Source organism: Rissa tridactyla, chromosome 6 (assembly GCF_028500815.1).
Source record: "Rissa tridactyla isolate bRisTri1 chromosome 6, bRisTri1.patW.cur.20221130, whole genome shotgun sequence".
NCBI classification, from domain to species: Eukaryota; Metazoa; Chordata; class Aves; order Charadriiformes; family Laridae; genus Rissa; species Rissa tridactyla.
In genome coordinates, this window is record NC_071471.1 from 54,036,482 (window position 1) to 54,059,767 (window position 23,286).

Sequence of the window (23,286 nt, forward strand, 5' to 3'; positions counted from 1 at the left end):
ACTTTCTCTGTTCCCATCACTATCTTGAGAAGTTCATTACTAATGCAGGCTAGAAGACTGTAAGCATTAAAATGTTATGTAGTGGACACGAGAAGTCCATACGGATCTCTGCTGAATGAGACATGGAAGACCTCCTTCATGCTTATTTTTTTCAATGTGGCTTCTGTGAGACTTCATGGCAATGTTTTACATATAACTGTTCTTCCAGCAACATGGAGCTGGCTTCTTCTATGGTTTAGGATCCTCAAAGGTATGATTCTATTCCTCTGAAATCTGCTTGAAAGAATCATCTCTTTTGTAGAAACACTGTTTACATTCCTTGCCAGGTTTTTTGCACGCAAGTAACAACTAATTGATGTGGTTGTGAAGGACAAATGCTCCCTTTTATTAAGAGGCTGCTTAATGTTCTGCTCTCACGTCATAAATTTAGTGAAAATTATTGAAGCTTCTCACAAAGCTAATAATAAAATTTCACTGTGGCTTTTCAAACTGCGTTCTTCAATATTCGGTTTCTACAAAATGGAAAACTACTTTAAAATAGTTATTCTGGAGAAAAAGTAAATAGTTCACTTTTGAAATAACATAACAATATTTTAATAAGAAAAGTCTGAAACTCTGAAACTCAAATGACACCTATGCAAAAGGAATCCTACCTGTTCCTAATATGAACAGAAAAGTGAATAAAATGAAACAGAATATAATTTTAAAAGAATGACCATATTTATTTTCTATTAAAAACAGATAGTACATCAAGCTTTAAAATATAAATATCAAGATTATTGCACAGTTAGCCAACTAGCTTTGTTTGGCAGCAATATTTAACATCACTGTGCAATAGTATGCTCTGTCAGATTAAACTCCACAAAATCCATGATGTGTACCTTTTCTGTTTACATCATAAATCATCCTACAACAGTAAGATAATTGTTCTGGCGTATGTATAAAACATCATACAGTAATACAATACATGCTTTATGAAAGCTGGAAAGAAGGAAAGAAGAGATAATGTCTCTTAATGCTTCCCTTACACCTTTGACTCAAACAAATTTAAGCAACAGGTATTTACCCTCCCATTTGCAGTCATTTTACATAGGCAGTTTCAACAATACATACAAATACACATATATTAAGAGGCTTTGTTATAAATAGCTATTGCTTTCATAGGCAGCTTCAAATATACAATCTTCTGAATGTATTTGAAAAAATAATGTCCCAGTATAGTCTATAAAAAAATAAGAGTTCATCCACAGGTAAATATCCTTAGTTAGAATGTGACTCTGTGAATGTCCCGAAGAGTTTGTCCCAGTGGGTGAAGTAAGGAGCATAGTTTGATTTGAATTTCAGATGATGGAGATCATGATGTGGTGCTCCTCCATACAAACCAAAAGGCACAAGTCTGTGAGTTGACCATGGAAGGTCGTATCCTGAATGGTCCTCCACTGACAACCAAATGTTTACAAGGAAGAAAATCATTTCTGTCAAAGGATGGCATCCGAGGAGCACTGGGTTGATAGCAGCAAAAAATCCCAGTGAGAGCAATTCCCACACACCGGAATACTGTGTAGTAAGAGCAAATGTTGACACATGCTTGTGATGCACCTTGTGGAAGGTCTTGTAGAGCCAAGGCACCTTGTGATGAAGCAAATGCCACAGGAAGTACTCGAAATCAAACAGAAGCAGGCAAACTACTACTTCCAGCAGGACTTTAGGCAGCTCTGGAGCTATCACTGGTAGATTCATTGGTCTCCAGTACCAGTGGAGAAATGTCACCGGGAAAATAAAAACAACATGGTGATACGCACTTTGAATAATGCAAGGCACCATCATTCCAAGAGTCGGATAGTTCTGCGGCTGGATTTTGTATTTTCTCAGGTTTGGTAGTCTAGTGCTTAAAAAGTCCAGTGCAATATATGGAAGACAGAAAGCCATGTATGCTGTAAAAGAAAACAGCACTGGAAAAAAGGGTGACTTGATCAATGGCTCCTTTGCTGTGATAAAGTCCCAAAGAGACTGGAGGCACAACCTGTCCCGCAGTCCATCCATCGCGTAGCTGAGCAGCACGCTGTCTGGCAGGCTGCAGTTCATGCTGATTGCAGTCTGAGAGGTCTGTAAATCCTGCAAGCCTTTATCTAGCCTGCTCGAGGGAAAGCTCCGCCCATCAGAAATCCTTACTTAGTAATACGTAGCTTTAAAGAGGAAGTTGCCTTTCCTGTTATACAGAAGCGGTATAATGCATTAAATCTCAGAACAGAATTAGCTGGCCAGGGTAATCACTGGTGCTCTACAAGAGACTTGCACAATAGGAAAAATAAGCAGAAATGCAAACTCTAACACTGGAATTCAGAGAAAGAGGGTAGGAACATTTTCCACTCCACTTGAAAAACTTGCGCACACTTGAAGAACTGCTGTCTCTTTCTAATTTTAAATTGTGTCATCATTTGTTAACCTCTTGCCTTTATAGGTAAGGAAATACAACCTACCATTGATTTTTTTTATGTGACTGCTACCAAAGATGTATATGTACCTAAACTCCAGTTCTGACCTGTGGATGTTTGGTGGGCAATGGATGTGTGCTAACACACTTTTTCTTAATGGTGCCTTGGGTATACAACAGGCTAAATCAAAACCTTAAGGAGACCTACACTGTACTTCCAGTCTGAATGTGGTGGCTGTGACTTATCTCCATCTACTTTTGAGGTCACGTTCTCCTTTATGCTCCTGTATCTTCTTGACATGGCAAGATCCACCTGACTTGACTAGATGCAAAATTGACCAACAACTTTTGAAGAACAAAGTATCCCCCAGTTGCTGGGATGAATACAAGGCAAAATCTCATTATGCTTCCAAACAGATACTTAGTGACATTATTACAGTATTCACTCCACATCTCAACAGCTCGTTGAGCAGTATGACGTGGAAATCATTCTTTATTCAAGTATCGAACTGACTTACGTAATTAAAGATCTGCTGGTTAGACCTAGGTCCTTTAAAGGATCTCCTTTGACCATAGGCAAGCACACAGCAGACAGAAGCTAGCAGGCTTGACTCCCAACATTTCTATTTTGCTAACTGTATTTTAGGGGTAAATGATGGAGGTTTTGATTTAACCCCTAAGACATCACTTCTTTTGTGCTTTTAGAAAGAGACAAACAAAGCTTTGAACATTTAGGGAAACAGAGCTTGCCATCAGCTTCCTATGAACTCACCTCTTTTGTAGGTACAGCACTTATTCTAATATTGGAAATGAGCTCAACTTCCTGGATGACTTTATTAGCTTGTTCAGACGATTTTAGTTCTTTGCTATTCAGAAAAGAAATATGATGGGGGGAAATGGAAGACAGAATTTCCTTGCTTCTCAATAACTAAGAATGATTAATTAGCAGTGATCTTTTCTGAACTATGCATGGACTTCTAATACGTTTGCTTTCAATCTCAACTATCTTCTCTTCAAGAGATTCTGCTCTTAAGGAAGTGCAGATTTTGCTCTTCTTAGACTTCAAGGAGTTCACTGAAACAGTAACATTATCTGTGCTGTCATTCAGGCAATCTGAAGTTATTTGTTGGACACAGGTATGATACAGCCTTCAAAGACTCTACCTGTTGTGTATACATTTTAGAAATAGATTCAGTTTTTCTGCTGTTGTGAGACTGTTCTGTTGAACTCAGTTAATTCAGAATGTCAAACGTAGAGAAACTAAAACCCAGTGAGAGATGCTAATTTAATGAATGAGGATCTATAGCCAAGAGCTGCATTTCAATCTTCTGATTGTATTTTATCCTGACCTCTATTTCACAATAAGGACATGAAAAATGCATTTGTAACTCAATCACCGTCTGGGTCAGAAAATATTCTTGTGAGAGATGCTTTCTGTTGATTTATGTAGTTACAGTCAGAAATTAAGCCTCCCAGGTGGGATATGTGAATCTCTATTTTATATAGAATTATGCAGGGACCGAATTTATTCTAGAATGTATTCCAAATCTGCCTGAAGGGAGATTGACAGAAATTACTCAGCTGCCCTAAAGACACTCCTCCAACTAATTCCTAATAACCACGTGAAGTCTCAAGAAGCTTTAGAACCACTGCTGCCTATAAGCTAAAATTTAAAGAATGGGCATTTTGCCTGCAGATTAGATCATAGAGAAATATGCTTAAATCCCTTAAGGAAAAATAATGGAATTTTGCAGTCTTATTACTAGTATATCCCGCAACATAAAGCCAAAGCAAGGCACAAGGTAAGCACCACTTACCTGGGAGCCTCCTGTTGCAGCCCGGAGCTGGGCTGGGCACACTGCAGGGCTGGCACCCCATCTGCTGGGCTCTGCGGGCTGGGCTACCCTGGCTGGCTACCGAGGCAGGCTCTGCAAAACCAATCTTCATGCATCAGAGAGGACAAACCCTTATTCTCCAGAAACTGAGTCCGAGCTGTTTGGCTCTGCCACCGCAAAGCACTTATCACGTCTTTCCACACTCCAGTTTCTTTGTCAGCGCAAGGTACAACGTGAAGAAAAGACAAAGTACACGCAAATCCTTTCTGTGCTTAATTCAGCAATACAACCCCAGCCTTTTTCGCTCAACTGGCGATGCTGCCAAACTTTCCCATGTGTTACAAGACTCTAAATGGTTCTCAAAAAAAATCAAGACTCCTGCTACAGAGTTTAGGTTGAAGGGCACATAGTTTGGAATGAGGCCCTGCAAAGGGTCTTAAATAGATTCCACATGAGCACAAGACGCAAGCACCTACCCCCGGCTGCGCAGTTAGGTACAAGCTATAAGGTAAACAGCAAAACACAAAGCGAGTAGGAAAATGAGGAAAAAGTAGCAGGAGGGAAAACCAGGATCAACACACTTAAAACTAATGTCACAGCAGCAGAGGCAAAAGTTCTTTTTACCTCCTCCTCTTCTCCCCCGCTGTATGGTAGGATTACTGTTGGACCAGAGATAAGGCAACGTCCCAGTGCATGCTGAGCCTTCTACCAGAAAAAAGGTGCCGGGGAAGAGGGTCTGTAACTCGTTGAGGGCGGCAGCAGGGAAGCAGGACAGTAACCAGAGCAAAGGAAGCAGAGACAGCCCCTTCTCCCGTTTTAAAAGAAATTGTTACCGTGCTGGGGAAAAGCACAGTACATCTGAGGTGCTCGCATCCTAACTCACCTCTCTCCAAGAGCCCGGGTGCAAGGGGACACCGTGGCCAGCGGTGCCCACAGCAGCTCTGCGCGGCTGCGGCTCTTTACGCCCCCCCGCGCCGGGCGACAGCCCCGCTCCGCGGGCAACAGCGCCCCCCAGCGCAGGCACCGCGCCCGCGGCACGGCCCCAGAGAGGCTGCTCCCTGTCAACCTGACAGTTCTCGGGAATTATTCCTTAGCCGTTGTTAAAATTTTCAGGGGTAACAAAATACACACAGCTTTGCAGCAGGACCTGTTACACCTACAGGCTGGGGGGAAAGCGGGAGGTTTGCGTATTTACGTCTTTTCAACCTAGCGTCTCCTTAGGTTTAGGCATGCTGAGATCCAGGATCTGAATCCAAAGGAGGGACATGAGCCTCTGCTCCTCACGTCCCAGGTAAGCAGCCTGAACCCTTGCACCCATGGGTATGCTGGGTACATGAAGATGAAGAACACATTCCTCTTCCGTTTTGATGAAAAACCTTAGCCTAAACACAAAATACTTTTCTTAACAGAACTAACATATTTCTTCATCAAAGTATTTTCATACCGACGCTCCACCTGCCCAACCAAGCTTCACTGAAAAACCTCTCCAGCCAACACAGAAAGAAAGCTTAATTGAAGGGTTTTTAATGAATTCCTAACAATGCCTATGGATGGAAAGCTGCCAGTGAAGTAAATTGCTAATTCTCAAGCTTTACCTTACCAGGTTCAGTTTTCAAAATAGTAACCATCAGTAAAAGATCCTAAAATTCTTTCATTCACAATTCATAATTCTGTAGTGAGAAACTGATTTGCATCCTCTACAAGTACACATATTCATAATTTCTGGAGGAGTCAGAATACAATACAGATACTTTTCAGCTCAGTATCCTCAGAAAATAAGACTTAGGCAATCATTACAGGTGTGTTACAGGTGTGGCTACTGTCCGTCCAGCATTCTTAATTTTTTATTTCATTGATGATTTCAATGAAATCTGACTGCAGGGTAGCAATGTCAGAAGGGTTTTATTCATATAAAGTTATTCGAAAATAGGCAACGAGAGAAGAGATGCCATTATTAGCACTCTCACGACAGGCAATGCTGCAGCATTGAGAGGGCGAAGACATTATAAATGCTTTCATTATAGGAAAATCTTCCACAAAGATCCATGTTTTATCATATATCAGAAAACCTGTTCCTCCATCAAGGTTTCTCTCTTGTATCTTCTAGATTAGAGTAATTTGTGACTTTTCCTGGTATTAATGTTTACTTTTTTTGTACGGCACATTCACCATAAAGAGTAATTGATAGAAAACTGGCTTATTTTGTTCCCAACCTGCCAAAACTGTTTCTCTTACGGGTCCCAAGGGCGTAGGAGCTCTGTTTTACCACCACTTCCTCTGCTGAGGTGCTTCTATGTTGTTTGAGTTGATGTGTAAACCTTTGGCAGTGTTTATCGCTAGCTACAGAATCACTAAATAGTGTAAAAATGCTCAGCATTGAGCTAGTGCATCATTCAGTACGTGCCACTAACGTACACGCACTCTACCTCCCTGACGCCTTCTGCATGACACGAACAGTGTGAATACACTTGCAGATGACTATAAAAAAACAATTTTCTAGGTCCAAGCACAACATGTGGAAAAAAACACGTGCCCTTACATCTGCATAAGCCCTCGTATACCCAATTGTGCTGTACATTTCTAAGTCAAAGCCCTGGCTTGTGCATTCACTTCAGATGCACACAGGTCTGTGAGTCTGGCAATCCAACAGCTGAACAGGGACTACTTTCTTCTGGCTTTCTAGCATAGTTTGGTCATGTCACTAAAAGCTGAGACTACGGCAGCAGAAGGTGTCTGATGCCCTCTGTTGTGCTAGTACATTTTTGTATTACCCAAAGCTGACATTCAGCCAACTTTCAACATCGTATATATATACACCTATAACACCAAGATGTCTATAGAACAGGCACTATGTAAGATCTGCTTTGAAAAATACACCATTCATCACTGCGCGTTCTTATTAGACCAAGCTTACTGATCTTCTCCTCTGTGTTCAGGGTGTCTTATTTTGCACATTTCTTTCCACCGCCACCTCTCCAAGTTTGTGTCACACAGTGCTTATAACTTTAGCAAGCCAGAGAGGGAACAGCAGCTCACAATTCCCATAGCCATCCCTGCTCCAGTGAAGCAGAGAAGCTCCATAATGGCTTTTGTTTAAAGCTTCTACTGTTCTGGCTTTATTTCCAGGCATGCTGGGTGTTCATCAGCTGACAAAGCTGGCAACACATAGGATTTATTACACCCTGCACATCTACTGTATTCAGAATGTACAGAAAGGTACAGCCTGAGCATATTTATTATTGAAGATGCCAAAGGTCAGAATCACGTTTAAATGTACCACAGCAATTATTAGTTCCCTGCCTTACTACGTGATTAAACGCTATTTATGAGATTACCAGGCAGTCTGTTAAGCAATCCAATTATCCAAGGTTTAACAACGTGATACAAGAAGCTTTCCACCCTGGCAGTGGTTTGAAAGGAGCCTCACCTGAAGGCTTAGAAAATGACTCAGTCTCGCGAGCAGTTATTTACAATTGGTACCTTACTTAAGAGTCTCAGAAAAGTCCCCCAAGACAACAGGAATGACCTTTTAGGCTTAGGAAAAGCCTCTTTCAGGACAAAAGTAAAATAGAAGCTTATTTGGCTGTTTTACTTTTTTATTGTGCTTGTTCTGCAGATGAATAATTGTGAAAAACAGCCTTGGCTTTCTGGATTCTGTCCCAAAGATTCACATGCATTCATAAAACAAGAAGTGAAACACAACACATTGCTCCAAACTCCAAGCAGGTCTCATGTTTATTGAAATATCTCAAGCTTAACAGACATGATGCACATGGCTCTTGCTGTATCACATACCCTGACAACTGCTAAACTAGCGACTTCAGATTCCTACAGAAACTTCCTTTCAGCATAGCAAGGTGAAGCAAATATGGCTGCTACAAATATAAAGCAAACTTAGAGGTCCTGCTAGGAATCATAACTGAAATATCATGAACCACTTTTTCCTTAAACAAAGCCTGAGGATTCCCTGAGTCTGAATTAGGAATAAAAAAAACGCCAAACAAACAAACTCCAATTTATGGCTTATGCATCGTTTTGCATTTGATTTTTTTTTTAAACACAAAAACGTTCACCTCAGTTTAAAATGCACTATTTTCTATGCCATGTAGAAAAGGCTTTTTATCCTACTGGGATTACTGACAGAAATCTGTGTTGAATGCAACCATGGCACAGAATTCATCACTTGGACAGAGGCAGCTGACTCTGGAGATGGTTCATACATCTACAGCTGGCATGGAACTTCTGTGCAATTCAGAGGAGCCAACGTCCTCGGCATAGTCAATGGAAAGAGCAAGGCACCTATACCACAGGCAATTACAGCTCCAAAGTCAGACCCCTGAAGCAGATGTGAATCCTCTCCTCCATTAAATGGGGGCTTAGCCCCATTTTGAAGTGGAAACTGAGACAAATGGGAACTGCTGTTAATACTGGCAGGCTTCACCAAGGTGCTGTATGGATCCCGAACACAATAGTGGCAAGCACCATATAAGCAGCTAAACAAACAGATCTTCAAAGCAGCAGATGATTAAGGGGGAAAGCCCACACAGATTAAGTGACTTGAGCTATAGAAGTAATGCTTTGGCTCTTCCCTCACCAGTAGTATAATGGGGCAGCTTGTTTTCTAGTGGTCAGTGCAAAAAAAAAAAAAAAAATAGCAAAAACACGAGTCTGTTACACCATTCTCCTTGAAAGCCATAACCTATTGACAAAGCTAACTGAAAGTGGTATTTCTTTTAACTGTTTCTCTTGTTCCAGGAACGTGCAAGGACAAATAACAACCCTTATCCATAGCTGGTATGTGAAACATGAAAGGCTTCAGGGACACCATTAAATCAATAGAAATGAAGCAATGAATCAGTCCCAAAACAGAAGTTCTCAACTGCCAGTGGTGATCTTCTCTGGCTTCGTGATAGTTCTTCTGGGCAATATTGAAAAAGAAAGTCATCTGGTGTAGCTGGCTTGTATGTGACAGCTAAAATAAGAACGCAGCAAAAAGCCACTAAGTGCTTTTTAAAGTACCAGCACCAAATGGGTCACTGCAGTACAAGGAGTACTTCTGAAAGGTATTCAGAAATGGCAACGTACTGAGAAATGGCAGTGTTTTATGCACAGTGAAATACTTACGGTTTTAATTGTCAAGCACCTGAGGTGCTGAATGGACTAACTTGTCTTTCAGACATGTCACTAAATTTATATGCACATGACATACTCCGTTTGTGCAAAGTCACACTGCTGGTTTTTTGAGTATCATGCTACTGTGTGCAAAATCAGCAGGATACAATGAGGATTTCTGCAGAAGAGAGAAATAATACTAAGAAAAACAAACCAAATATGAATCCACTTCAGTAGTCATTGCTGGCATTTTAAAAATGCATCATAAATAAGCAAGGTAACATTGTTGCCAGAAAAGCACATACTCCAAAAAAGATGGAGACTAATACTGGTGAACTAATACTCTGAAATACTAAGCCAGTTTAGACATACTTCCTAATCATGTTAATTATTTCATTATACATGCGGTAAGGCGCATCAAGGCCCCAGATGAAATCCAAATGTTCCCATTCTGGAATGTTTTTGTGGTAAACCAAGTTTGTGATCTGAGTGAGCAGCATAGCAATATCCTTTGGGTCTGCCAGCCAGTCCTGTCCACCAGTCCACACCGCGGTTGGTACAGTCATCTCTTTTATTTTGTAGAAAGGCGGAGTAGACTGAGGAGAGGGAAAGGGAAAACAAAAGCATTAGAAAGAACAAGTCTTCAGTGTGATACTACACTGCAGTGTAACACACTAGCAAAGGCAAGAAGAATGTGTCCGATTCTCATTTTCTCTTCCTCTCTTGGGCAGCTAGAGGTGGAGTCCTGACTCAACAGAAAATGTAACTCCAAAAGTCATGCAATACTATAGCACGCAAAGCGGTAAAGATGTGGTTTGAGGAGTTTACAAGACAGCAGGGTAGCAGAAGTCTCAAAGAATGCATCCCATTCAAGTTATTTCTAAACCCTAATCAAATAGCAGAAGTGATTGCTACTCTGAAAGTATGATACTGCAATCTTTCCCAGTCACAAGTGACAAGAAGCAAAATATTTTTAGTATTGCACACAGCAATTTAGAAACAAACACCCGTGAAGATTAAACAGTCAGAAGATAAGCAATACACATGAATCAACAGTCTGTGCCTTATTGTGAGAAGTGCAGTGTGATCTCATGATGTAGGCAGGCAGGACCACCCTCGAGAAACAGTGTGCCATCACAACTTCGTGTCCGAGAGTGGGCTCTGTCCCGACTTAGGATATCTCAGAGCTCTATAGTCCTGTGCTGCCTTTTTTTTTTTTTTTTGAAAAGGCAGTCTGGTTACTGGGCAACACTAGTGGCTCTTTGGCATGCAGCATAAACATGGTACCCAGAGAAGTGCCCAAGGGCTTTTTTTTGTGACACTCAAGAATTATAACATATCCATAAAAGATGTATACCTGGTTGTAGTGAGCCATATTTGCAGCCTTGCTTCCCCAGTCATAAGCTTTGAGCTCCCCAGTCTTCACAGCCTAGAAATACACAAATATTCACACATACAAAGAAGAACTGCAACACTTCTATTGCAGGAGTAAAAAAAAAAAAAGTATAGGTCATCTGGAGAACCGGCAAAGGCAACTGACACAAGAAACAGTGAAATGCCAAGAATTAACATGGGCAAGTGTCACTACTTTGCCCAGTGTAACAGGAGTGGGAAACATTAACATTCAGTACCATTAGACTTTGCCCCTTAAGACTTCACACTCTTTCATAGCAATGGTAGGGAAGATTAAGGAAAACAGTTCAGTGTATCGAAAGCCAGGATGTGGCAGCTCTGTGCTTACTTCTGAAATCTTCACCTTGCTGTCTAAGTGTCCGTGAATATGAATACAGCATGGAGCTTTCCTAGAAAGTCTACTCTCTATGATTTACCACCTATTATTTTTCAGAAACAGAAGTCTATATAACAGGGATCTGGAAAAAAAAAGTCTTCATTAATTTCTTTCCAAGCCACCGCTTGAAGAGCTATGTACCGCAGATCACATTGCTTCTGAATAGATGACCAGTTACAAGATCACAAGTAGCACTGACCACTGCTTCCATGGCAAATGTCTTCTCATCTTTGGCAGCCTGCTGAGCAAGCTTCAGGCACAATAGCATTACAGGCACGAAATAGTGCCCTGAGGTGAAATTCAAAATTCACTAATAAACTAGAAAATGAAGCCAAACAGAACAGAACAGAAAGCCTGCTGCTTTTCACTGGCTAAAAATATAACTTGTAATCAAAACAGGGTTTGCTGAAAGGGGAGCAAATACTTGTTACAGCATTTCTGAGTTAAGGTATTCTGTTGTATTGTTTGTTGGCCTGAAGTACTTACCGCTACCCTGTCTTCAAAGAAATAGGGGAGAGGGGTAAGCCACCGTAAGTCAGTATCATCAAAGCAGCTGCAGTGAACAGTTGCCATTCTGAAAATTGGCAGTTCCAGAATTTCACTTGGGCTATGCTTCATACATATTTTGGCATTTTATTCCATTTAAATATCACAGACATCAATATTCTCCAAACAAGCTAGACTCATGGACATTTTAGATTCTGTAAACTCTACCTGGCTCCAGTGGATCATGTTTTGTACAGATGTCCCCGCAGGGCAGTGTGTTGAATACACATCCACTCGGCTCTGCAACAAGATAATTAATATGGTTTACTCCTCACAGTGCAACAGGGCAACCACTACTGCTTCTTGAACAACTAACAGAAAATTTTCCATTCCTCTTAAAACTGTTATAAACAAAAGGTAACTGGAGCCATATATACAGATGAAGTGAAAGGCTGAAATGTTTTTGGGATTACTTACAATTAACTGCAGAAATTTAAAGATGAACTTTAAACCTGATAGTGATATCCCTTAAACATTTTTTTATATATTCAGAATATCTTTTTAAAAGTGCTGGTATTGTAAGAATTGGGAGCACATTAACCAATATTTAGATGGAATTCCAGAGAAATGTTGCATTACTTTACACCTAAACTAGTGGCTGTCAGTCCAAAGTGTTTCAGAACTTTATACACTTTGAGTTTAGAAGTACAAAATACCCAGGGGAAACTTAAATCCTGGCAGAAAAAAAAAAATTATTATCCCCCATTAAAATCATGAAAACTGTATGTGCTGTGCAAGAAAACAGAAAACTGTACTTTCACCTTCATATAAAATACAGGAAGTTAACATTTTTGCACACAGAATGGTGAAAAAAAAAATGCTAATTCTATCTCACTCCAATAAAAAATCCTCAGTCTTCATCCACCTGTGGGTAAACTGATAGCAGCTTCTACTGATTTCAGAGAGTTAGAAACACTTTAAGAAGCATTATGAAAAAAAGGTGGTCTCATGCCAGTTGCTGTTAACTAGCTTTTAGATAAAAAAACAAGTCCTACAAACAAGTCCTTTGGAATTAGAACCACAGATGAAACCATCAGCAAGGTCAGAAACTGGTCCCGGAGAAAATAATTGCACACGTCCACCAAGAGACCAGAAAATTTCAACAGGTCTCTTGAAAATGGTTGTATCTTTATTCTTCGCTTCATTGCAAAAGGAATTAAATACTTGCACCATCATATTAATTCACTCCTCTTACACACTCCCCCAACAGATCTAAAATAATGCATTTTAGCTTTCCAATAACATTTTAAACGGTTAATTCTATCCATCCAAGCTGGGCAACTACATCTATACCACAGAAATGGTATACTCAGTATGATGAAGGCAGCATTATTTTTTTTTCTAATTACATGTAAAGGACAATCAGTACAGCCACAAACAGTCAATACTGTGGTGAGAGTTCAAAATAACTCAGCTATTAAGAGTCACCAAAACATACCATATTCAAGTTTCTCTCATTAAAACCACACAGAAGAAAGAATATGTTGCCGCAAAGGTCGTCAAGTATTCTGTGGGTGCAAACGTGGGTAGCCAGCCACTTCAGCAAATAATTCTGAGGGAGGAATTGTTTCTTTCCAAACACATCCTACAAAATAACAAACACATAGCACAAATATGTAGTTGCATAGAATGACCTGGTTTTAGTTTTTATACTGCAACATTCTTGAGGTGATTGTTTCCATTTGCACTGGTGATGGGATGGGTGTGTCGTACAAAAATGATTTATCTCCTTATCAACCTTGCGTACAGTCCAATGGGAAAGTCACGGTTAGTGCTTTTGCTACAAATGATGCAGTCCATTAGTCCCACAAAAGTCACATGGGAACCGGGACCATCATTAAAGAATCCCAAGCCTAACCTCAAATTCTAATCAGTTTTAAATACAGTATTTTAAAAGGACTACTACACAGCTTCCTGTCATCAGAATTGTTTAAGGCTTAAGTATTTTAAGCTGCATTTGCTAATGTGAAATGGCCTTGTACCTATAACTTCCTCTCTTCACACCATGTAAGAAAAACAAGTTGCATGAGCTGTGATGGCCACTTCCTCTTGATGGGTATTTTTAGAATGTCCAAGGGTTTGAAAATGGCCCACTGAGAACTTCCTTAAAAGTGACACAGCTCTTCAGAGATATGCCTGACCTGTGGGTTTGTCACTGTCATGTACTTCTGCTCTCCAGTTTTTTTGCAAGTCACCATGAGAATCAAGTTCCTCAGCACAACATGAACATCTGCACAGGGCACTGATCAGCTACTATTCTCATTAGACAAAGTTCATTACACAAAGAATGGGAGATCACAATTGTTAGCATCACTTTTAGGTTAACTGCCTTTGGAGCAGGGAACTAATAATGCAAAGAGACACGTATTAAATCTGTACAAGGTAAGGTAGAGAAGGGTTTATCCCACAGAACAAACAGCTCTGTGTGGGAATCTCCATGGATGGTGGAAAGAAAAGTGATGGTTAAAAATGACACATAGCAGGGTATTCACAATGTCTGACTTCAGGCACTTAGTGCAGCCTGCCCGTCTGCCTACGTTCCCTCTGATGTTAGTGGTGAAAGGTAAACTCCTCCAGAGGATGATTCACAGCATCTAAATAAAGCTGCTGCTCTTAATCACCCTCCTCTGGAGGATCCTCTTCTAACACTAAAAGATTAATTGTGAAACAAATCTGTTAAAGTTCATGATAATTCAAAAGTATTCTATATAAAGCTATCATAGGAGTCTTCTAAAACAGACCAACTATTGAATTAATCATGTTATTTCTGTAGCGTAAGTTCTAGAAACATGTAAATGGAAAAACATAATTTTATTCCATCTATTAAGTTGTAATTGTAAAATATTACTTTAAACTGATGCAAATTGTCTCATTAAATAGCAGTAAAGCCAGAAAAGCCACTGCTTACTTCTGTAGCATTATTCTGGAAAAACTGGCCCAGCATTCTTGTCAAACATGTTAATCTAATCACAGCTATTAACATCCTTTGCTATGCTATTTTAAACTAGAAAGGGGAACACCTCATTTGGCTTAAAACATTTACACTCAAATACAAACCTTGAGTAGCAGGTCAGGAAACACTCCCAATTTTACAAGAGGGCTAGTGGCAAACTTGACTGTAGCTACTGGTGCCAAGGCAAAGAACATTTTGATTTTCTTAGCCAGCTGTGGCAAAGTCGAAAAAGCAACGAAAGCTGTAAATAATATAAGAATAATTAACAAATCCCACTGACACAAGTATATGTTGAGTATGCACAAGTGGTTTTAGATTAATACTTTGACTGTTGTCTCTAGGATCAGTTTAGATATTTTAAATTAATCTAGCTACTATGGAACACAAATTAAATGAGGCAAATCAGAAGGATTTGTTTTTTTTTTTTTTCTGAAAAAGAAGCTTTTGCTAACTAACCAACACTCTTCCAGCTCTTTCCAGCCACAGGTCTAAAAACACCTGAGGCAGGCCTTACATACAGCAAAATATTCTGGAAATGGGAGTCTTTAATCTACATGTCTGATAATTCTAATTTTATTATGCACAGTCCATTAATTTATTCCAATAGAAACTGCACTAGTGGCTACCTGCAACTACAATTTATCATTTCAACAGCTTCCCACTTTACTTAAGTAAACACAGAAAGGTTAAGTATTTTGGTTTTAATGTTGATGAATATTCCAGGAAGCCGCTAAAAACCAGAAGCACCAGATTTCAAAAACTCTATTTTTTCACCATTAAACCACATATGTGGAACTTGGTATCATTTCAAACACGATATATTCTTTTATATATATATATATGTATATTCTAACAAATATATTCTTTACATACCCATGGTGGTGCCCTGTGAATGGCCAATGTAAAATACTTGTTCCTGGCCAGTCTTCTTCAAAATAAAGTCCACTGAGGCTGGAATGTCATACTTGGCCATTTCATCAAAGCTACAATGCAGAGATAAAAAGTCAGTTGTGTAAGCAAAGTTATCAGTGTGAAACAGCTGCACTGAGCTTTTTTGCACTGCAGATCAGTTGTCTGGACATAAAGAAAAGCTTCCTTTGGATGAAGCAGAACGCTCTGATGACTGAGTCTTCACACCAAGCACCGCTGAAAGCAATTAATGTTCTACTGACCACGTATGAAGGCTGTCTCAGTACATTATATTGGCCATAAAACTCTCCTTTACTGTCCCTACATATGTGACAGCACATGTAACCAGAAAAAAAAAATAATCTTGTACATTCACAATGTGACTGAACTAAGATGATGGGCAAAGAGAGGAAGAGAAGCCTGTCTGCAAACAGCGTGTGCAGTTTCTATAGTTTCTCTAGAAGACAAAGATACCTGAAAACCCAGAATTCTTCTTGCTTCACTGTGAAGTGTGTATGTTTCCTGGACCAGGTGTTCCCTCTGCTGTTTCCCAGCCATACGTCGTAGCCAGCGTCTGCCAGCATAAAGCCGAGGCTGTTGTAATCCAAGTTTGTGATCCAGTTGCTGGCATCTGCCAGCAAACCGTGCTGCAGAAACACGGCAGGCCTTGGACCTGAAAAATAAAGCATTTACCATCATAAAGCATTTATCTTCCTGTTCATTTGGAATTGAATGCCTAAGAATAATTCGAGTTACTGAAAGTCTGCTTTAGATTTGCACTTGAAATATTTAATATACTTGACTTAATCTATTAAGATAGCAATTTGTATACTATTCAGAGCCACGAAATCACGTTTTCACAAAAACCTACTTTTTAGCATTAAGAATTTTAAAGTAGCAACTTGTTAGTTTCCTAACTAGAGCAAAAGACTCCTTGAAGTTCAAAACAGACAGCAAATGTGCAATAAGCAAACATGAGAAAAATCAGAAGCTACAAGAAAAATACAGGTAGCCCTCACAACTGTTTCAAGCTCACAAGTACTCAGCAAAGTGGCCCAAACACAGAGACAGCTAAACTACTTATGACTCTCGCCCTGCTCCTAAACCTGAGGAAGGCATTCCCATTTATGTGCTACTGAGATCTTTCTTTTCCAGTTAAGACAATCCCAAACGAGGGCGCTGAACTGTGGAAATCTCTGCAGCTGGTACTGATATCTCTATGCAACTCCCTTCCACTACCAAAGCGGTGGCAGAACCTGAAGAGCAGTATGGGCAACCAACAAGGGAATCTATGTTTCGAAGGACTTTCTCCTCTTGACTTACATAGTTAAAAGAACCACAGTCAAGACCCAGGTGGAATGTAGGAAGCCTCTCTCCTGACTTCCCCATTCTGAAAGGGCAAATGACACCTTTATGTGGAATGCAGATTTAAAAAATGGAAGGTTCCTGCTTCTACACAAAGAAAGTAAATCAACATATAATCCTTTAGGAGGAACATGACCTTCAGAAAATCCAAAGACCTGACTCTAGATCTTGCAGTAGCACAGGTGTTTGAGGTTTTTTTCTTGCTTTAATAACTGAAATCTGATAACATGCTAACTTTAGGTCAATGCCAGAGATTACTCAGGAATTTACCTCCTCCAATAACACATCATTCTACTATGATACTAAACTCATGCAATACTTCCTCCATTGATAATTTAGACTTGGATCTTTCAGCAGAAACAGCCAAATCACAACTCTTTCAGTCACCTACACGCTCCATTCCAAGTCACATCAATAGATGTTTTCTGCGAGTTCCACAATCCAAATTAGCAATATCCTTTCCCCCTGGCAACCTTTACACCTGTGACAAGGAACGTTTTCAGTGCCTGCTTTTCACATTTTGTTAAAAAAAACAAACAAACAAACCCACATGTCGTGGCATACTGTTCCTGCAACCAGAGCAAATCTCCAGCAGTGCCAAACCGTGTCTGGAGACAGGACAGTTCAACAGTGCTGCTTACGTCACTGCAGTAATAATTCATTGCCATCTGAACAGTGTGCAGGATTTTCTAGCCTAACATTAAATTTGTTTTCAGTAATGCTCACTTTCAGCTTTGATACCTTCTTCCCTTTTACTTAACCAGATCAACTAACTTCTGTTTTTTTTGAAGAACAGGCTCTCCTCAAGCTGCTACTTGCATGTTTCATAAGACAGGAAGGGGAAAACTGATTAACTGCTTTAAAGCTTTAATTCTGTTCTCCTATCAGCCTTCAATTTCTGCCAGTTCCTTTTTTTACTTTACCAAGCAGTCACCAGATCTGCACGTGAATTGCACAATCATATGACAAACTGACTTGGACAATAATAATTTTGTATCACCTCTGATCCTAAAAACCCCAGAGGGGGAATAAGGAAGGTTGGTCGTTAAACTTCCATTTCTGCTATAGAACATTTTGTTCTCTTCACTGCGTGCACCCCCAAGAAGCTGAAGACAGACTTACTTCCACACCCTTCCTACGCACGCTATGCAGCTGTTTTAGATTTTTAGTTAATACTAAAACCAAAAATCATCAATGTTTTGCTTTTACGTTCTCTGGACATTTTCGCCCCCTTTTTTTTTTTTTTTTTAACTGAAGAACTGTAGGTTTTGTTCCAAAACATCATGTGATACATAATTCCAAGGGATCCTATTCACATTATGTAGGTATTGCAAAAGAAGAAATATGGCATATATATGCTAAGTCAGCAGTGACACATCATTGGTATCTTTCTGAGAAAAGATACCAAGTCTATAAAAACTTAAGATCAACATGAACTTTGAAATCTCCATTCTTCTAGGAGATCATACTTCCCCAAATGTGCTCAGTAATCCTTTTTTTTTTTTAAAAATTACAGCACTTTGCAAAACATGAACTTGGGGTCGAGGGTGTGGCAAGGGGAATGTGGAGAATTCCCACAGGTCAGGAAACTTCTGTTTGCTTATGTCATCGATGAAGGATTGGACAAAAATCAACAGGTACAAGGGCAGCCTGTCTTTTTCCTGTGGGCTTCTCTGAAATTCTTAAGTACAAAGACACCTGCCAGGTTTGACCGGCCTCGTCCATGCACTGATCTTTACACACCCACCTTGTAAGACACAGCGGACAGTGCAAACATCCTAACTCATACAAAACCGACAGATAAGGCCAGGAAGACTGTTGCTTGGCCTTTGGCAGAGGAGAGGGTTTTTCCACAGGTTCTTGTTCACACCCAAGGCTATAGGACAATCACTGATTTCTTTTGCGAGCTCCATGTTTTTACCTCTCACCCTAGGTTTTTTCAGTCCAAAGGGTTCTGAGACAGTCCTTCGAAAACATACAGTTTCTATGCAAACAGGCTGCTGTTGTATGCATGTGACTGTCTGCAGGATATTTTATAAGGGGTGGTGACAAGACTGATACCAAATTCAGCCACTACTGCTCAAATACACTGTTAATTCCATATGCAGTGTATTATCTTATTATATTGTTTTACCTATTTAAGCAGCTGTATCAAATACAACACCCCAGTAGCATGTACTATTGGTCTGGCTTGTACCTCACCACAAAGGGAGCTTCAGAGAGGTTAAAATTAACAAATTCTTCTTTTATGCAGAAATCAGGCAGTAATTATTTTGTAAACACTCTAGTGGGAACTCTTGTAGTTTAGTTTTATCTCATCAAGAAAGGGATGTGAACTGCCCCTACTTCTGAAAATGGTCATGCATTTTTAACAAACTTAATTGTAATAGAAACATTTTTAAAAATGGGGTTTGAAATAACCCAACAATATTACAATCAATCTCTTTTCAAAAGGCCTTATTACTTAAAACCCTTATTTTCCATTTCTTAGAAAATCCAGGCCTCTCAGCCCCTTATGAAATCAAACAACAATGAAGGGCTGGTATTAATGTCACAACAGGGCAATGGCAGGAAAATAGAGCTTTCTAACTCCTTCTCCCTTCTTTTACTCAAGTCACTCTACATGTGCCTAATCTGTTTTGGCCATAACATTCACCAATAAAACATTCTAACTGCACAGGTCATATATTTTAATCCTTTTCTGGATTATTACAGGAAGAAAAGTTTTATAAATCAAAGAGAGAGCTTCTTCATGACTTCCTATTTTTCCAAGCAGACATAAATCTTACCTTTGCTCCTCCCACGGCCTTTTCTTCCATAAGGAATTCTGTTAACGGAAAGGATATACCCATCTTCTGTCGTCACTTCGTACTCCTCACTAGGGTATCCCCTGAAGGTAATAATTTGACTCTGAAGAAAGAAAAGGAATCGCCTTGGAGTCAGACTGCCAGCCTCCTCAGTTCATTAACATGTGCAAAGTACTACGGGTTCCTTCCAAAGACTTCGATGTGAAATTAAAGGATGCGGTAGGAACTCGCCATGCCAGACGCCTGTTCAACGCAGACAGGCTTTCTTTGTAAGACTTATCCCGGCACAGAGTCAGGAACTAGCCAGAGCACAAACCTTACCCTAGGAACTTGGGAGGCTCCCTAGCCTGTCCCTGCCCACTGTCATGTTTGGTACTCACATGCTGCTTACAGTGAGAGAGGAGACTGAAGTGTTGAAAAAATGATGATAACAGGGCAAAACACCAAGATACGAGTTTGGGAGACAAAAACTGAAACTACCGCCTGCTCTCAAGTACAGCAGTACCCTCCGGTACTGGGAGGACACAAGTGCGCAAGCAAAGACAGCAAAAAGCCACTGGCACCACAGCAGCATACGGCAGAAGAGAAGGAGGGAAGAGTTCATCTCTCCTGAAGGGAGAGGCTTCTTTAAAAACTTCAGTTTTATATCACAAGTTTATGCCAAATTCTCTGTTATACAGAGGACACAATCATGTTTAGGCAATGTGCTGAAATGAACCACAAACACAGCAGCTTTAAAAAATGAAGTCACACTCTTTACATGTGCGAGCTGCTGACATTGTCACCTCAGCTCCTAGTTTCATATGCCATTTCTTACTCACCTTTCTCCTCAAACCTTATGTCTGCTGCAGAGTTTTTAAGCAACTTCGCTAACAAGCCAAACAAGAAAATAATAATAAACCCCACTCCATTAATAGGTTTATCTCCTATCTCTAGCTTCATGTTATTTTCATTTGATGCAACTCCATCAGGACAGAGAACTTGCTCTTTCATTGGGTTTATGACACCAACCGTGCCTTGAGAAAATGTAAGAAATGCAGGACATCATTGGAGTTCTACTCATAGGCTGCTGGACAAGGAAGAGAAGGAGCATTTAATTAAACATGCTATTTCTTTTAAATATATCTTTAATCTTCCACAGTGACATTAACATTCCAAAATGATTTTAAGACTAAATTCCATTCAAATGCTACTAGCCTCAGACTAAATGACTACATTTAGTCCTCAAAATGATATTTAGATGATACTGATGACTCAAGCATTTCTTCTCTTATAGACCCTAAGCATCTCTAAAGTGAAATATCTTCTTCTCGCACGTGTGAAAAAAATGGCACAGTTTACATGGGGCAGAGGAAAGAGCAACTAACACCAGTTACTAATAGCAAGTATTTTCCTGGAGTCGCCTATTGCAGCAGAAGGAGAACAGAGTTAAGACAGTAAATCCCAAATGGGAAGACAAGCAGCTGTGGGCAAGACCGCGGGAGCGTTGTGCCAGCAGCGCAAGGACGCTTGGTGAGCACGCCCTTTTCTAGCAGTTAAAGAAGACAGCGTCCTCACTAACAAAAACACAGGTCTGGGTCAGAAAATACGCGAGAGATATCCGCCACCAGCAAGAGGGGACCAAGGAGGACCCGGGAGGAGGAGACGCGACAGACGGCGAGCGGGCAGAGGCTGCACCGGCGGCTGCCCAGCGCCTGGAGTCTCCCGGGGCTCCCCCGGCGGCTGCGGAGGGCGGCGGGCACCGAGCCGGGCCCGCGAAGCCGGAGAGGGGCCGCCCGGACCCCTCTGCTCCTCTCCTCGCCCCGTTATGGACCCGGTGGCGGCCCCGGGCACCTCTCCCCTCCCTCCCAGCCGCGCCACTCACGATGTTCATGTTGGTTTCGGGGTCCACATTCCTCCTCCCGCCGGCGAAGGCTCCGGAACCGGCGATGCCCAGCAGCAGGAAGGCGGCGACCACCAGGCCCCGCATCCTGGGCCCTGCGGGGAGGAGGCGGGAGGCCGCGGCGGAGCTGAACCCGGCTTATGTGCCGCCGCCGGCGCGGTACCGCGTGACGGGGGCGGGGGCGGCCGCCGAGCTGACAGGGCGAGGACGCGGGCGGCCACCCTCCTGTCAGCGGCGGGGCGGCAGCCGCGGCCCGGAGCCGTTCTGAGGGAGGGCGGCCGGGCTGGGGCGCCCGGGTGCGTCCCCGCACCCCTTCGCGCCTCCCCCCGCCGCTGACGGCGGCCCGGCGGAGCCCCACCCGGCGGCGGGAGGGGACGGCCCGCCCTCTCCGCAGAGCTGCCGCCGCGCCGGGGACCGGCCCGCGGCGGGAGGAGGGCGCAAGACCGGCGGCGCGGCTCAGGCCATGCGGCGCGGCCTATCGGCGGCGGCGGGGGCCGCCCGGCCCACTCCGGCGCTGGGGCGGCGGCCGCCCAGCCCCGGCGCAGCCCCCGGTGCCCGGCAGCGGGCCTCGGGCTGCCTGAGCCGGCGTGATTCAGCGTTTCTCCGGTCATGGCTCGCAGTGCCGCCCTGCCAGGGTGGGTTTTATGTCCTGCCCCGGTCCCGCCGCGGTCTCCCGGGAGAAGGCGGCGGGGCGGCATGGAGGGGGTGAGGCCGCCCCCACCGCGACGGCGGGAGCGTCCCGGGGGACGCCCTGCACCTGCAGCCGGGGAGGGGCCGGGCCGTGGTGGGGCTGCGGAGCGCCGTCAGCCATCGCTGCTGTTGTTACGTGGGCGGATCGCCCAGCCATGGCTTTTATCGCCAGCCCAAATATATCGACTCTGACACCGACGCGCTGCAGTCCCTGCAAACCTGGTCTGTCTGCATGCTCTGAGGCAACTCATTGGCACTGCGTCGCATAGCTGCAGAGACGCGTGCCGGTGGCCAGGGGACGTGTGGCCACGCTTGCGAAAACTTGGACCAAATTCAATCCTATAATATAAACATTCACGTTACTAAGTCCAGGTCCATAGCAATACCCTCAGAAGAATACAGAAACCCGATACAAATACACAGTGGTAGAGCAGGAGTGTGTCAAGAACAGAAATGTTTCAGTTTCTTTAGAAAGCAATGAAGATTTTAATTGAAAAAATCACTGAAGTTTTCATAGCATCCCCTTGTTTTGATACGTGGATACATCACTCCATATAGGTGACTCTATGCGACCCTTTGCGTTCCTGGATCCTGTTTCTTAGGGTTATTTGGTTTTAAAGAACCTGGGTTGCAAAAATATTGCTCAGTTATTCACTTGGGTTTTCTGCCAAATTAATTACAAGGTACTCTTCACACCTAGAGGATAACCCAGGTTATAAAATGCTACAACTGCTCTTGTCATACATAGTAATTATATGCTAAACTAGGCTAAATTGAAACCAGCATAAAATACGGTATTTAAGGCGATCCTGTCATTTACCATGGTATAGTTCATTTGCATTATTTTAATAATGAAAACTGCATTTCAGGCAATTGTTTGGCTGGGTAATGATAGGAGGGGAGAATTCTTTGTTAGCCGGTATCCATTTCAGCTCCAAGAAAATGCACAGATACGAGTTTTTCT

At 41.9% G+C, this 23,286-nt stretch overlaps 2 protein-coding genes across 2 annotated transcripts; both read right to left on the reverse strand.

The window, feature by feature from the left end:
- Positions 1 to 710: 710 nt before the first annotated feature.
- CH25H (cholesterol 25-hydroxylase) lies at positions 711 to 7,843 on the reverse strand. Its single transcript, XM_054206779.1, has 2 exons — positions 4,252 to 7,843; positions 711 to 2,209 (listed from the first exon to the last, which is right to left on the reverse strand). The coding sequence occupies exon 2, from the start codon at positions 2,083 to 2,085 to the stop codon at positions 1,261 to 1,263; it is 825 nt and encodes a 274-aa protein (XP_054062754.1). The 5' UTR covers positions 2,086 to 2,209; positions 4,252 to 7,843; the 3' UTR covers positions 711 to 1,260.
- A 136-nt stretch (positions 7,844 to 7,979) lies between these two features.
- On the reverse strand, positions 7,980 to 21,893 carry LOC128911607 (putative lysosomal acid lipase/cholesteryl ester hydrolase). The gene is made up of 9 exons (XM_054206778.1): positions 21,615 to 21,893; positions 19,733 to 19,853; positions 16,053 to 16,251; positions 15,543 to 15,652; positions 14,774 to 14,910; positions 13,155 to 13,301; positions 11,885 to 11,956; positions 10,739 to 10,810; positions 7,980 to 9,977 (listed from the first exon to the last, which is right to left on the reverse strand). Exons 1-9 carry the CDS (start codon positions 21,717 to 21,719, stop codon positions 9,744 to 9,746), a joined length of 1,197 nt encoding a protein of 398 aa, XP_054062753.1. The 5' UTR covers positions 21,720 to 21,893; the 3' UTR covers positions 7,980 to 9,743.
- Between the last annotated feature and the right edge of the window lie 1,393 nt (positions 21,894 to 23,286).